The sequence below is a fragment of the Aphelocoma coerulescens genome, chromosome 7 (assembly GCF_041296385.1).
Source record: "Aphelocoma coerulescens isolate FSJ_1873_10779 chromosome 7, UR_Acoe_1.0, whole genome shotgun sequence".
Lineage (NCBI taxonomy): Eukaryota > Metazoa > Chordata > Aves > Passeriformes > Corvidae > Aphelocoma > Aphelocoma coerulescens.
The window spans coordinates 23,586,603-23,599,154 of NC_091021.1; the positions used below are offsets into that span (position 1 = coordinate 23,586,603).

The 12,552-nt window shown below is 59.0% G+C and overlaps 1 protein-coding gene across 3 annotated transcripts in view; it reads right to left on the reverse strand.

The window, feature by feature from the left end:
- Nucleotides 1-12,552, reverse strand: part of ASIC4 (acid sensing ion channel subunit family member 4) — a 61,105-nt gene that overhangs the window by 24,786 nt on the left and 23,767 nt on the right. For 2 of the 3 annotated variants that reach the window (XM_069021561.1, XM_069021560.1), the window contains exon 1: nt 857-1,432. The exons of the other annotated variant lie outside the window; for it this stretch is intronic. In XM_069021561.1, the coding sequence (XP_068877662.1) occupies nt 857-1,432 (576 nt within the window). Of the gene's footprint in view, nt 1-856; nt 1,433-12,552 lie in introns of those variants that run through there. 3 annotated transcript variants of the gene reach the window in all.

Sequence of the window (12,552 nt, forward strand, 5' to 3'; positions counted from 1 at the left end):
CTGAGCAGTAGCCCCTGGCAGCCGTAGGAGAGAGGCGGCTCATTTCCAGAGTCATTAAGGTCTGAAAAGGGTCCCATCAGGTATTCTGCCCGTTCAGCACATTTATTTTCCCAAACCACAGCGGGGATTTGTGATTCCAGGCTCAATATTGGTGAGAGCTGCACACTGGCGGCGGTCGGCCAGGGGCTCGCTGCCTGGGCAGACTGGGCGCTGCTTGGAAGAGGCCTTGCTGCCAGTCCCGGGCAGTGAGTGGGCATCCCCGGGCAGTTCCCCGCTCGCCCGCCTGTGGCCGTGCCTCCAGAGCAGAGCCGCTCGGCGTTTGTGCTCGGCATGTGCACACGTGCGTGTGCAATGCCGGCAGTCTCCGCATTTACACACATCCCGGTGCTAATCCCCTAAATGCAGAAAGGTTCCCCTATGTGCCAAGGGGTCTCCGCCTGCCCCTCTGCTCCAGCCCCTCTCTCTGAGTAAAGCACCCTGCGTCAGGGCACTTTGATCCGGGGGAAGAGCAGGCTGGAGCAGGACTCTACGCCATAGCTTTCCCCCTGCCCGCTGCACACCCACCCTGGGGACCGCTGAACCCTGCTGCTCGCCCACTGCGGCTCCTGCCCGTGAACCCCTCAGGCACAGACCTGCCGACAGCCCAGTCCTGTGGCGCAGAGCCCTGCTGAGAGCTCCCACGGAGGATCCTCTCCCTCTCTCCATGTGAAACTTGGAGGGAAACTCAAACAGAGAGAGATGCAAACTTCAGCAGCCGGAGTGAGCCAGGGTGCCCTACTCCGGTGCGACGCGGATGGGTGGGTGCCCCCCGTGCCGGTAGGGGCCCCTAGGGAAGCTGAGCCAGGTGTGCACTCACCACAGTGAAATCACGGGATGAGCAGTTCTCACCGCTGAAGTTGCAGCTCTTGAGCATGTCGTCGAGCTGGTGGCCGGTGCGGTTGACAATGTCAGCCATGTCGGGGTCAGGGTAGAGCAGGTCCGTGGCCTTGTGACCATCCCGGTCCTTGGGGGGCAGCCCGGTCATGTTGGCCAAGTGGAAGATGTCGGCGTCGGTGAGTGCCGAGTGGCGGTAGCGGTTGATGTTGCAGATGGTGATGGCGGGGAAGACCATCTCGCGGATGGCCTCCTCGTCCAGGGCCATGACGTGGGGGTGCTCCAGGTAGAGCAGCGCTGACTTGGCTGCCTGGTAGAGGAAGAAGGCGAGCGAGGCCAGGAAGGCAAATGCCCAGAGGGTCTGGCGCAGGCCCAGCCGTCCCGACCGGCAGATGTGTCCCAAGCCGTGCAGCGTGCTGGTGCTGGCAAACGTGGCCAGATCTCGGGAGCGGGGTCGGGCAGGCTCCTCGATCAGGCTCTCCTTGTCCCCTTCTTCTTTCTCCTTCTGCTTCTCATCCTCTTCAGCAAATTTGATTTTACACACGATCTCAATCGGCATCTGCCCCGTGCAGCTGGTGTGCCCAGCCAGCGAGCTGCCCCCTGGCACAGGCGCCAGCCGAGAGCCCGGCCAGGCGCTGGGAGGGGGTTCGGGTCCCCCCCAAGCCCCAGCACGGCACCGGGAGGGCCGAGCCGTCTCGGGAGGGAAGCGCAGCCCCTCTCAGCAGCTCCGAGCCGCTGCTTCCCTCTTGTCTCACTAGTCGATCGTCTCCTTGTGCCTTCGCTTATCAGCACAAATACAGCTGTCAAAAACCCCTCTCTCTCCTCTCCCTCGCTCTGTCTCTCTGCCTCTCTCCTTCGCTCCTCTCTGGTTAAGACCCCAGCAGATACAGGCAGCATTTAGGCATCATGTGCTAATAAAATCCAGGGAATACTTAATAATTCAAGACATGTCAACATTATTTCATCGTCAAATAAAGAGCAAGCGTCAGAGAAAAGAGGCAGCGTGAAGGGCCCGGCGCCTCCGGGGCAGGGAGCCACGCTGCGCCCGCTCCCCAGCCCCGGCCCCGAAGTGCTGCTGGAGCCACTTGTTTGAATGGCTCGGGAGCTGCCGGAGCCGAGCCGTGCCGAGCGGAACCGAGCCGTGCCGCGCCGTGCGATGCCGAGTCGTTCGTGCCGCGCCGCGCCGCGCCGTGCCGTGCGATGCCGAGCCGTGCCGAGCCGTGCCGTGGCGGGCGGGGCACGGAGCCTGCCCCCCGCCGTCGCCGCTGCCGCCGCGCTCTCCGCCTGGCCCCGCCGTGCCCCGCCGGCCCGTGCGCCCCGGGGCAGAGCGCGGCGCGGCTCGGCGGGGGCGGGCAGCCTGCGGGCAGCTCGCCCGGCGGCCCCCTCCTGCTCGCCCGCCTGCGGACTCCTCCTGCCTCGGCGGCTCCCTGGCCGTTAACCGCCTCCCTGCCGCGGCCCGCCGCGACCCACGGTGGCCAGCGCCGAGTCCCGGCCGTCCCGGTCCCGGCCCCGGCTATCCCGGCGGGATCCAGCCGGCGAGACGCCGCCGAAGCGGGCCTGAACACGGGGCGCCAGGGGTGCACTTTCCCGTGCCTCCCCCCGCCCCCGCCGTGCTCCTCGGTGCCCTGGAGCCAGGAGGGCGGCAGTATCGCCACCCGCGCCCCGTGTCCGCCGCCCCTCTCTCCACTGCGCTCGCTGAGCACCCGAGATGGGCTCCTCCGGCTTCATTTCTGCCCCCCTTCCCTCTCTCCCTCGCTCTCCTCATTGTTCCACGGCAGCGCACAAGAAGTGGGGGGCACCACAGGCGGTGACCAACTCTGCTAGAAAGGCTGAGCTGGGGTAGCCCTCACCCTGTCCTGCCCTGCTGAGCCCTTGCTCCTCCTGGGGTCTGCTCCCTACAGGGCACGCTCCCATCGACCCTGCGCACAACCCCAAGCAGCGCCCAGCCCCCGTGGCAGCACTGCCCTGCAGGCAGCGTGAGAAGCAGGGTGTCCTCCTGCCCCATCGTGCCCGCGGCAGTGGTGCTCTGCCTGCGTGGCTCAGTCATTAGATGATGGGTTCACCTTGAGGCACGAACCACATGGCACCGAGGTCTGTCTGCTACCGATGCACAACACCTCTGCCAGCAAGTTTTGATCTCTTCCAGCTTCCTGCCGTCATTTCACCAGCTGGTGATGGAGGGTTTGCACGGCTAAAAAGGCTGAACCAACCCCCTGTCTCACAAGTCGAGCAACCCTCTGTGATACTGCCTTGTGGCACAGTGGTGAGGGAAACACCAGCTTCTTGTCCCCAGAACAAGCCCAGCATTGGTTACCTCCCCCATCAGACATGGCTCTGCTGAGAAGGTGCGTGCCTGGCAGGGAATCCAGGGTCTCCGGAGGACAAGTGATGAGACAACCGCCCATGAGCGCAACAAGAGGCCTCGCCTCTCCTCGGGGACTGCGCTGCAGGTCAGCGTGACCTTCACTGTGCTGCCAATGCCAACGGCAAAGCTTTCCCCAGTCGTCCGGCAAGCGCACACGCATCTTCAATCTTCCCATCGATCTGTGCATGGCACACATGTTTCTGCCTCTGTGTGGGTCAATACAGCATGATAGGCTGCCTCCGGCAAGGAGCACGCACAGCCCCAGCCGCCTGTTTCTCCCTGCCCAAGGGATGCAGCGTGCACGTGCCAGCCCTGCACCCCCAGCTCAGAAAGGCGTGGTGGGAGTGGGCTGGGCAGGTGACCCAAGCACTGCTGCCACCACAGGTGCCCCAACCGCATAGCCACCAGACCCCAGTTGCTGCCACAGGGACGCTTGGCCCTCTGGGGGATGCTTGGCCCAGCAAGGACCATGGGCAGAAAGGGCCTGATCCAGTGGCGAGGAGTTTCCATGGAGCCAGGCAATGGCCAGCCCTGGGTCGCTGGTCTGCAGAGCTGGGTGCGTAGTCCCTGCCTGCAGCTCTCAGGTGCTGTGGTGGTGAGGGACATGAGGGCATGGACCTGCCAGGCAGGTCACCCCATAAGCGCAGACCCTGAAGTACAGGGCAAACTGAGCTGTGCGAGTGTGGGACAAGTTGGAGCCCAGTGTCCTGTGTGCTGGACAGTCATGGCATGGGAGCAGGACTGTCTCTTGGCTCCCCACAGGACCCTGTCTCCCGTACCAAGGGGAACACATACCCCTGCTTTCTCTGGGCATCTTCAGGTCTATTACCAACTGCCACCTGGACTGGGGACATGTCTCAGCACTGTCCCCACAGCATGATCCCCTCCTGTGTGGCCAAAGAGGTAAGTCCTCTCCTGTCTCCTTTCCTGGCTCTCCTCCCCTGTTGTACTCTGCTTCTGCCTGCCCACCCAGCAAGGGCAAATGGGTGTTGGGGGCTCATCCCCTTGCAGAATTACCCAAGGCTAGAGTGCAGCCAGGATGGGTTGGGATCAAGCTGTGCCCAAGTCAGTGGCACCCACAGCACAAGCCCCATCCCCAGCTGCAGCTGCAGGCCTACTACAAGCCATGGAGAGGGGAGGACTATGGCTTCACAGCCAGGGAGGTCTGGAAGAGAGAGAGCATGCTGGGAGAGACTGGGATGGAGGTGCAGGGAGTGGGGAAGCTGCATGGCTTGGGAAGCTGGGCAGTAGGGCTTAGGGACTGCTTTCTACTCACGGCAGACAAGGCAGAAAATAGAGCATGAACTAGGAATGGCTGGGGCTGCCCCTTTGCCAACACGTCTGCAGGTCCCCAAGGTTCCACACTGGAGCCTCTCACCTGTGGCTGAGTGCCTGCACATGGAGGGCATGAGACCACACAGGGGGACTCTGTGATGTGTAGTGGGGCTCATGTGCCCCTTCATGGGGCCACATGCAGCTACAGAGTCTGTCTGCCCACTGATGGTCCCTCATCCAGTCCTTGGATATGATGCTAGCAGTCAGGAGAAGCACAATGCCCTGGGCTCCAGTGCTGACTTCCCCAGACACAGTGCAAGCAAGCCAACAGAGTGGGAGAGCCAGCCAAGGGCTTGCCAGCAGACTGGGAAAGTGGAGTCCCTCCTGCTTACTCCTGTGCCCCCCAGCCAGGGGAATGCTGATCATCAGGGACTTGGCACAGGGCCCATGTACTACACTCAGATGATGGGGGCAGGCTGCGTGTGCTGGGGAAGACAGGACTGGAATTCGAAATGATGTTGACAAATCAGAGAAATGGCCTGAAAACAATCAGATACAATTCAAAAGGACAAGCACTAAGAGCTGGGCTGGGGCGGGAAGCAAATCCCACTGGGTGAGCGGCTGGAGGGCAGGGCTGCCAAGCTGGCAGGAGGGCAGCACAGAGCCCAGCTCAGCAGTGGGCAGCAACATCAGCTTGTCTGAGTTTAACACCAAACCCCAGGACAATCCCGGGTGGATAAACAAGGCATGCAGAGGGGCGGAACCCTAAGGCAGGACATGTTCTGCAGGTGCAGTTATCTGTGTGAGCAGGAGCTGTGTTTCCAGATGCCCAGCAGCCAGGCAGATGCTTGGAAAAGCAGCTGGGAGTTAGGAGAAAATAGGAGAAACCTCATTCATTTGGGATATGGGGTCTATCAGATTAATATGGGATGTCTCACAGCCCCGTAACTGCACTGAACTCTGTGAAAAGGACAACGTTGCTCAGAGCTGCGTGAGAAGGAGAATAATTCGTGAGGCATCTGAAGTGTTTGCTGGTGACAAGGCCTTACCAGGAACCCGGTGTCTGGTCCAGGACACACATCAAGAAAAATCCAAACTAATTGTAAAGAGTAAAGAGGATAGCAATAACAGAGAGCAGTGATGGAGGCCGGCTGCAGACACTGGAGGTTTGGGTGAGAGCAGAGGAGGTTAAAAGGCTGCATCCATGGACAAAATAACTGAGCCCCCATGGAGGGGGCTCTCTACAACATCAGCATTCTGATACACCATGGAACACAGCAGGAGATAGGTGAAGTCTACACATTGGAGAAGCTGGCCCCACAATCTGGAGGGATGCTTGGTGAACCTGACCCTGTTGCGGTACCCTCCAGCACCCTCATGGTGATTCATCCCCTCCAAGACACAGGCACTGGCTGTTTCTATTCTTAGCCCAGTTTGGGTGAGGGTTTGCTTGTGATATCCCTTTCCCAGCCAATGGATTGACTCTTTTCCATACCAAGACCCGAACTCCCACTGCACTCCAGCACTGGTGCTGTGCCACTGCCGTGAGCTCACCCTCCCAGCCAGCTTGCGGGGCTGTGGCTCCTCAGGAGGGACACAGGAGATCAGCCCAGGGCACCAAACAGTGGTGGGGGCAGCCCAGGAGGGTTGGGGACACTGGTGATGGGACAGTTACAGACCTGGGTGGTCAGTCAGCAGCTGTCCAATGGGAGACCCCCATCAGGGAGCCCCCACCTGATACTCTGCTAGGCCAAACCGGCCTGGATATGGATCCAGCTTGCTGAGTGCTTCTAGTGCCAGCCCAAGCCCGTGAGCTGGCTGCTATGTCTTCCTCGCCAGCTCCTCACACTCCAGAGTTGGCGCTGGCCACGGCCCCATGCCCAGAGGGAAGTGGATCTGGGGCAATCATTAATTTTGATCTAATTGAAGGGAACGTGACTGCGGAGCCCAGCTGGCCGCAGCACTCAGCTCTGCCTCATGCAAGTTGTATCCTCTGAGACCCTTGCAAACACGTTGGCGTAACAAGAACAGCCTCCTTCCATGGCCTCCCCGGCATGCTGCCGGCGCCTGCCCAGCAGGTCAGGCTCTGCAGCAAGGACGGCAAGTGCCTCGGCTGTGGGGAGATGTGGGATGACAAGATGTCCACTCCAATTACAGGAGAGCAGGGCTGGCGACAGTGTGATGAGCATGCCAGGCATCACTGCCAGCTGTGGAGCTGGCTGTGGGGGGGCAAAGGAGAAGTAATGCTGCCTGCACCCCACTTGCTGAAACCTCTGCAGCATCCTCCTGCACCCACTGGGAGTGGTGGGGCTGGGAATGGCGGGAGGGAGCTGTACACACCAGGGTAGGAGCGGAGCCATTGATTTGAGCGCTGTTACCGGCTGCATGGTGCTGGGATGGGGAAGATGGCAGCTCCAGTGCTGAAGACCAGCCTCACTGGTGGTCCTGGTCCCAAGTTTAGCCCTCTGTGGCAGATGATAAGTCCACCAGGGCCAGCAGATGCATGGGAGATGCAGCACCCCATTAACGCACTGACCCCATTTACGTAAACTACCCCCATTAAACACGATACCTTATTAAATGCTTTACCCCAATTAAGAGCAATACCTTAATTAATGCAACACCCCAATTAAAGACAACACTCCCATTCAATTTATTCCTTCATTAAGCGCAAAACCTCAATTACAAAGTCTCTTCTGTAAGCTGTGTGCATGAGCTTGCACAAGGTGCCCTGGACACCTTTTGCTGCTGCCAAGATAACAACACTGAGTTTATGTGGCTGTTGGGGTCCTGCCTCCAGGAATTTAAGGAGTGGGTTTCAGTAGGATCTGGGTGTAGGAGCATCTGTTTGATGGCTGAGAGGACAATGCCTGCATCAGAGCTGGGTTAGATCTCATGGCCACTCAATGGGATAATGGGTCCAATCCCTGCCTGATCATGGGAGAAAAGGGTTTGGACTGAGCCCGGGCTGATTCCATGGTATTTAACCCTGGTGACCAGTGAGACCTCACTTATCACCCTCCTGAATTCCTCTTCCCAGAAATGCTCACCCAGCCAGCTCTTGCCCCTGTGCCCAGGAAGAGGCAGCAGGCAGTGGACGCTGTGTGGTTTCCACCCACACGCAGCAGCCCCTGCTTCTGGTCTCCATCTGAGACTGCCCCCATGCCACGGATCTGCACTGCCCTGGCTCTGCCAGGCTGAAAGCCAACACCCCCTGTCCATGTTCTGCTCTGACCCTGTTGGTACAAAACACCCCCAAACTGATCTGGCCACTTGATCGCACTGCACAAACATTCTCACTGAGAAAAAACACATCTAAAAGCCTCCCAAACCCATGCAGAGGAGCAAAACAGAGTCCCCTCCCCAGAAGGATACCCAGACATTTAAGCACAGAGGGTGTTCAGCATCCCCAGGAGGATGCTCAATCCAGCACCCATCTCCTGACTCCGGATCTGGCAATGCTCGCTGGCCCGTGACCAGCAGGAGGTCAGGCTCAGCTGACACTGCCCTCCAATCCTGAGTGGGAGGAGTGGAGGAAATAGCCTCACCACCCTCAGAGCATCCCCCCACGGCTGGAAAGGCTGTCACAGACGTGACCAGGGAGTGGCTGCATGGCAGCAGGAGCCCTGGCTCTGTGCATGGGCAATGGGATGTGCACAGTCCCTCCTGCCCTCAGCACTGTTAGGAAGGGGATGGCACCCTGGGAGCCATCGCTGCAGCATGCAGAGACAGCCATTTGGTTTTATAGGTTTTTATTGCTGCAGCTGGTTGGTCCTCCCTTCTCCCTGCCATCTTGAGGAGGGCAGCCAGGCAGGCTGGCACATGGCCACACTGTGCTGAGCAGCTTGGCAGTAGGGCACCCTCCTGGGGTGCCACTGGGCTTGCACTGCTAGCAGAAACACCAACATGGCAGGGAAACGGGCTCAGCACCTGGCTGAGACAGTCCCCAGCACTATTTCCCTCACAGCCCCTCTGTCCGCAGCCTGAGACCCCCCGCCTCCACCACTTGTCACCTGCCTGGTGGTTTATAAAATTTTAAAGGTAATGGTGTAATAAACTCCAATAATTATATTGCAGCTGCACCAGGGTATCCTGGGATGAATACATTACGGGAGCTGCAGCAGTTAGGCAGAGAGGGCAGCACTGGGAGATGCTCCAGCCAGTACAGCCAGAGATGGACAAGTTTCACCCAGTAACCCCCTGCTTAACTCCCTCCCAAGCAACAACTGAGCAAAGGTGACTGGAGGGCAGGTAGCTCACCATAGCCACAGTCCTCCCTGATCACAAGGCAGGCCAGGAGACTCTCAGGGAAAAAGATTTGGGAGGAGCTTGAGCCCCTAAGACAGCCTACCATCAGTTTCTGATTTATGGGCAGGGGATGCTTGGATGGATGAACTGGACTGAGCCTGGAGGACCACCCTGCAGCCAGCTGTGGGCAGCCTCCACAGCACTGGGCTCCATGCTTGGGTGAGCCCCAGACACCATGTGCAGCTCCCAAGCACCAGCTGGGTGTCCCTGTCCTGCCTCGACATCGCCAGCTCTGGCACATCCCCATCAGCATGCTGGCATGCACAGCTGCAGGCATGGGTTGGGCTGCTGCTGAACACAGCTGGCACAGCTGGGATGTCATCTCACAGCCAAGGGGACATGCCAAGAGCTGTGCCACTTAGGAGAAGCAGTGTGCAGAAAGATGTAGCCTTGTTGTGGTGTGCAGGGAGGATGAGAGCCTCATCCCACCCCAAGCAGCCCTGACCCTGCACCAGGGAGCAGGTCTCTTGTGCACTGGCATGAGAGTGGAAGGGTCATGAATGCTGCAGGGCTGAAGGCCAATGCAGCAGTGTCAGGAAGCCCATCACCAGGTTCTTCAGACACCTCTGGAGAAGTGCAGCCTGCAAGTAGCCCCAGTGCAGGGCATGGGAAATGCTGGCACTCCAGGAGCACCCACACTGGGCAGCACCCCACTCTTCCATCCCTTCTCTGGCTCTGAGGGATGAGAGAAGCTGGATGGGAGTGTGCCCAGCCAGCGAAGCGTGCGGATCAGCTCTTCATGCTCTGAGAGACATCATTCAGCAGCTCCCTCATGCTCAGCTGTGCCCTCAGGCCCCATCCTGCCCTGACCCCTGCAGTCATTGGCACCTGGTGCTGGGTCAAGCACCCTGTGCTCCTCCTGTCCCATCTGCAGTAGTTCACCAAGGCAGCTCCTGCTTCCCATTTGGCTTTCCTAAAAACAACAGAGTCGTAAACTGCCAGCAGAGCTGCCTCAGCACAGCAATAGGGCTGAGGTTTTAAATGCACCCAAGTCAGGAGGCTGGGAGTTATGGTTCCCCAGGCAGCCATAGATCAGCTGCATGGTGCCCATGACGGTCCTGTGCGTGCACAGCCGTGCGCCATGGGCAAGGGGCAGAGTTAGTGTTACCATGGGAACCCTCGCTCCCCATTTTCCAACATTTGTGTGATTAAAACCTCAACCTCAATGCCATAGCTCCACTGATGGCATATATGGTGAAGGCACCCTGCCTGCCCTCCTCAGGCTGCTGGGCAAACAGGCTGGGAGCCAACTCCCAGGACTGCCCCTGCCCCTTGGTGGCTGGTGGAGATGTGGTGGACAGACTGGGTCTGAAAGGTGAATGGGAAGTCGGAGACAGTCACTGGGAAGTGGACCCTGGACTGAGTACACCACAGGCACAGCGCACATCTGGGCACTGAGCACACTGCATGGGCCATGAGTGCTGATGGCAAGGCGAGTGCCACCTGGCTGTGGAGCACATGGCAAACACTGCACATGCTCTGTGTGCCAGGGATTGAGGAACTGGTGCCTTCAGCACCCTGTGGGCTCCAAACCCCAGGCATGTGGCTGGCACCAAATGCATGTTGCAAATTCCAAACACCTCATTGGTCTTCATCTGCAGCATACTGAAAATAGGGAAAGCATCCGACTGCCGAGCATCCTGGAAGTGTCGACCCCAAAGGTGAGCTGGGCCACTGCAAACGTGATACTATCAGGCACCAAGCGCCAGCTCCCCACAAACTGGCAGCTGATGCTGAGCACTGAGGGCACCGCTGGTGCCACATGTGCCAGACACTGAAAACTCTGGACATGGGATGCATAACGGACTGTGAGTTCTGGAGTGAGCCTCAACAGGGACAGCACAGCCTGGTGGCACTGCTAATGCAAGAGCTGGTGCTAGCAGTGCACACAGTGCACACAGCTGCTCCAAAGCGGGCCAGCTCTGGTACCAAGCACAGGCTGGATAGCAGGAACACCACTAACACTGTGCAACAAACTGTAAATGGCAAAAGCATCAGGAACCTTATGCTGACCACATCATGGGCTGCACTTACAGAGCACGCTGTGAGTGAGCAGTGCACTGGGCAGTGGGGCAGGATGCAGGGCAAGCGCTCACACCTGCGGAAGCGAGGAGTGCGCAGGCACGGGAGCACGCTGTGGGCACCAAGGCTGAGCCCGCTGCGAGCACTGCACACACACTGGCGCTGGGCACCAACCACAGTGCCAGCAGTCTGCTGTGAACACTCATCACACCACAGGAATCAAAACACTGAGCACACCGCGGAGAGCCGGCTGGTGCGAGCATGGGCTACGCTGCAAATGCCAAACCGAACAGACGCCAGGTACACCTTGACTGGAGAGATTGCTGAGCGCTTGGCAAACATGAAACCACAGCTGACACCAGACACTGAAGGTGATGAAAACATCAGCAGCAGCGGGGCACACACCCTGAGCACACCGCGTATGCTGAGCGCTGCTGACGCTGACTGTGAGGGCTGTGTAAATAACAATGATGCCACAGGTATTAAGTGCTGAGCACTCTGCAATTATCAAGCAAACTGTGGGCATCAAGCGTTGCACCACCACGACTGCAAACACACTGCAGGCACCAATTTGACAAATACACACCTGATAACAAGCATGTGGCTGGTGCTGAGTGCACCGAAAAGAGCGTGCGAGTGTGGGTACAGAGTGCCACGGGCTATTGCATACACTGAATCTGGTGCAGGCACTGGGAATGCTGCACACATCAGCTCGGGCATTGTGTGCATTGCAAATACCCAATATAGATTGGGCACTGAATGCCAACGAAATCCTTCACTGGCTCCTAGCTATGTGCTGTGCGATAAATAAGAAATGTGCCAAGTCACCACCCTCTAAATGCATTGCAAACACCAAGAGGATGCAGACACCACGCAGTCTCATGCTGACCATCAAGGACTGGTCATGCTGCAGCCAGCCCTCTTCCTGTGCCAGCCTCAAAGCCCACTGACAGGAGCAGCTCCTCCAGGTGCTGCAGAGTTGGTGGCACCTAGCACTGACACACCACAGGTCACAAACCCTCCCTGGGTGGGCATCAGCAACTAGAGTGAAGGCAGCCCAGCCTGGAACTGCCAGCCCTGTGGCTCCCCCACACCAGGGTGTGTGGGGTCCTGCCTGTCTCTTGGGGAGCGACAGCCGTGCAGTAGTGCCAACAGTGCGGCGTGTGCCGGTGTGCTCAGGGCCTGTTATTTCATTTTCACTTGTCCCATCCCATTAGCACAGCTGTCTGCCACCAGAGAAGGGAAAATTGATGCTAAACGGGATATCAATTTATCATAGAGTGTGTCACCCGCCGCACGGCTCTGCCAGCCGAGCAGCAGAGACGGGCTGCACCAGCCAAGCAGCACCTGTAATTAACAGCTCGTCAGCTTCCCCCGCACGATGCAGCCCAGGCACCAGCTGGCGGGTGTGGTACGGGAATCCCAGCTGCAGTGCCACCGTCCACCCCTGGCCAAGACCCCAGCATCACTCCTCGGGGCCATGTGTGCCCACCTCCCAGCCAGGGACAGAGGCAGTTAGCAGGCTGCATTTGAGTGTGCCGGGGATGCCAGCTTGAGGGATGGCTTGGAAAGCCATCTTAGGGAGAGAGGTTTGCTCCCTGCCCCAACCCTGCCTCAGCCGTTTTCACCCCTGCCCTGATCCCTCGCTTCTGAGGTGTCCCAGCACAAGGCAGAGCTGTAACTCATGTGGTGACGTTGCCCAGTGAGTA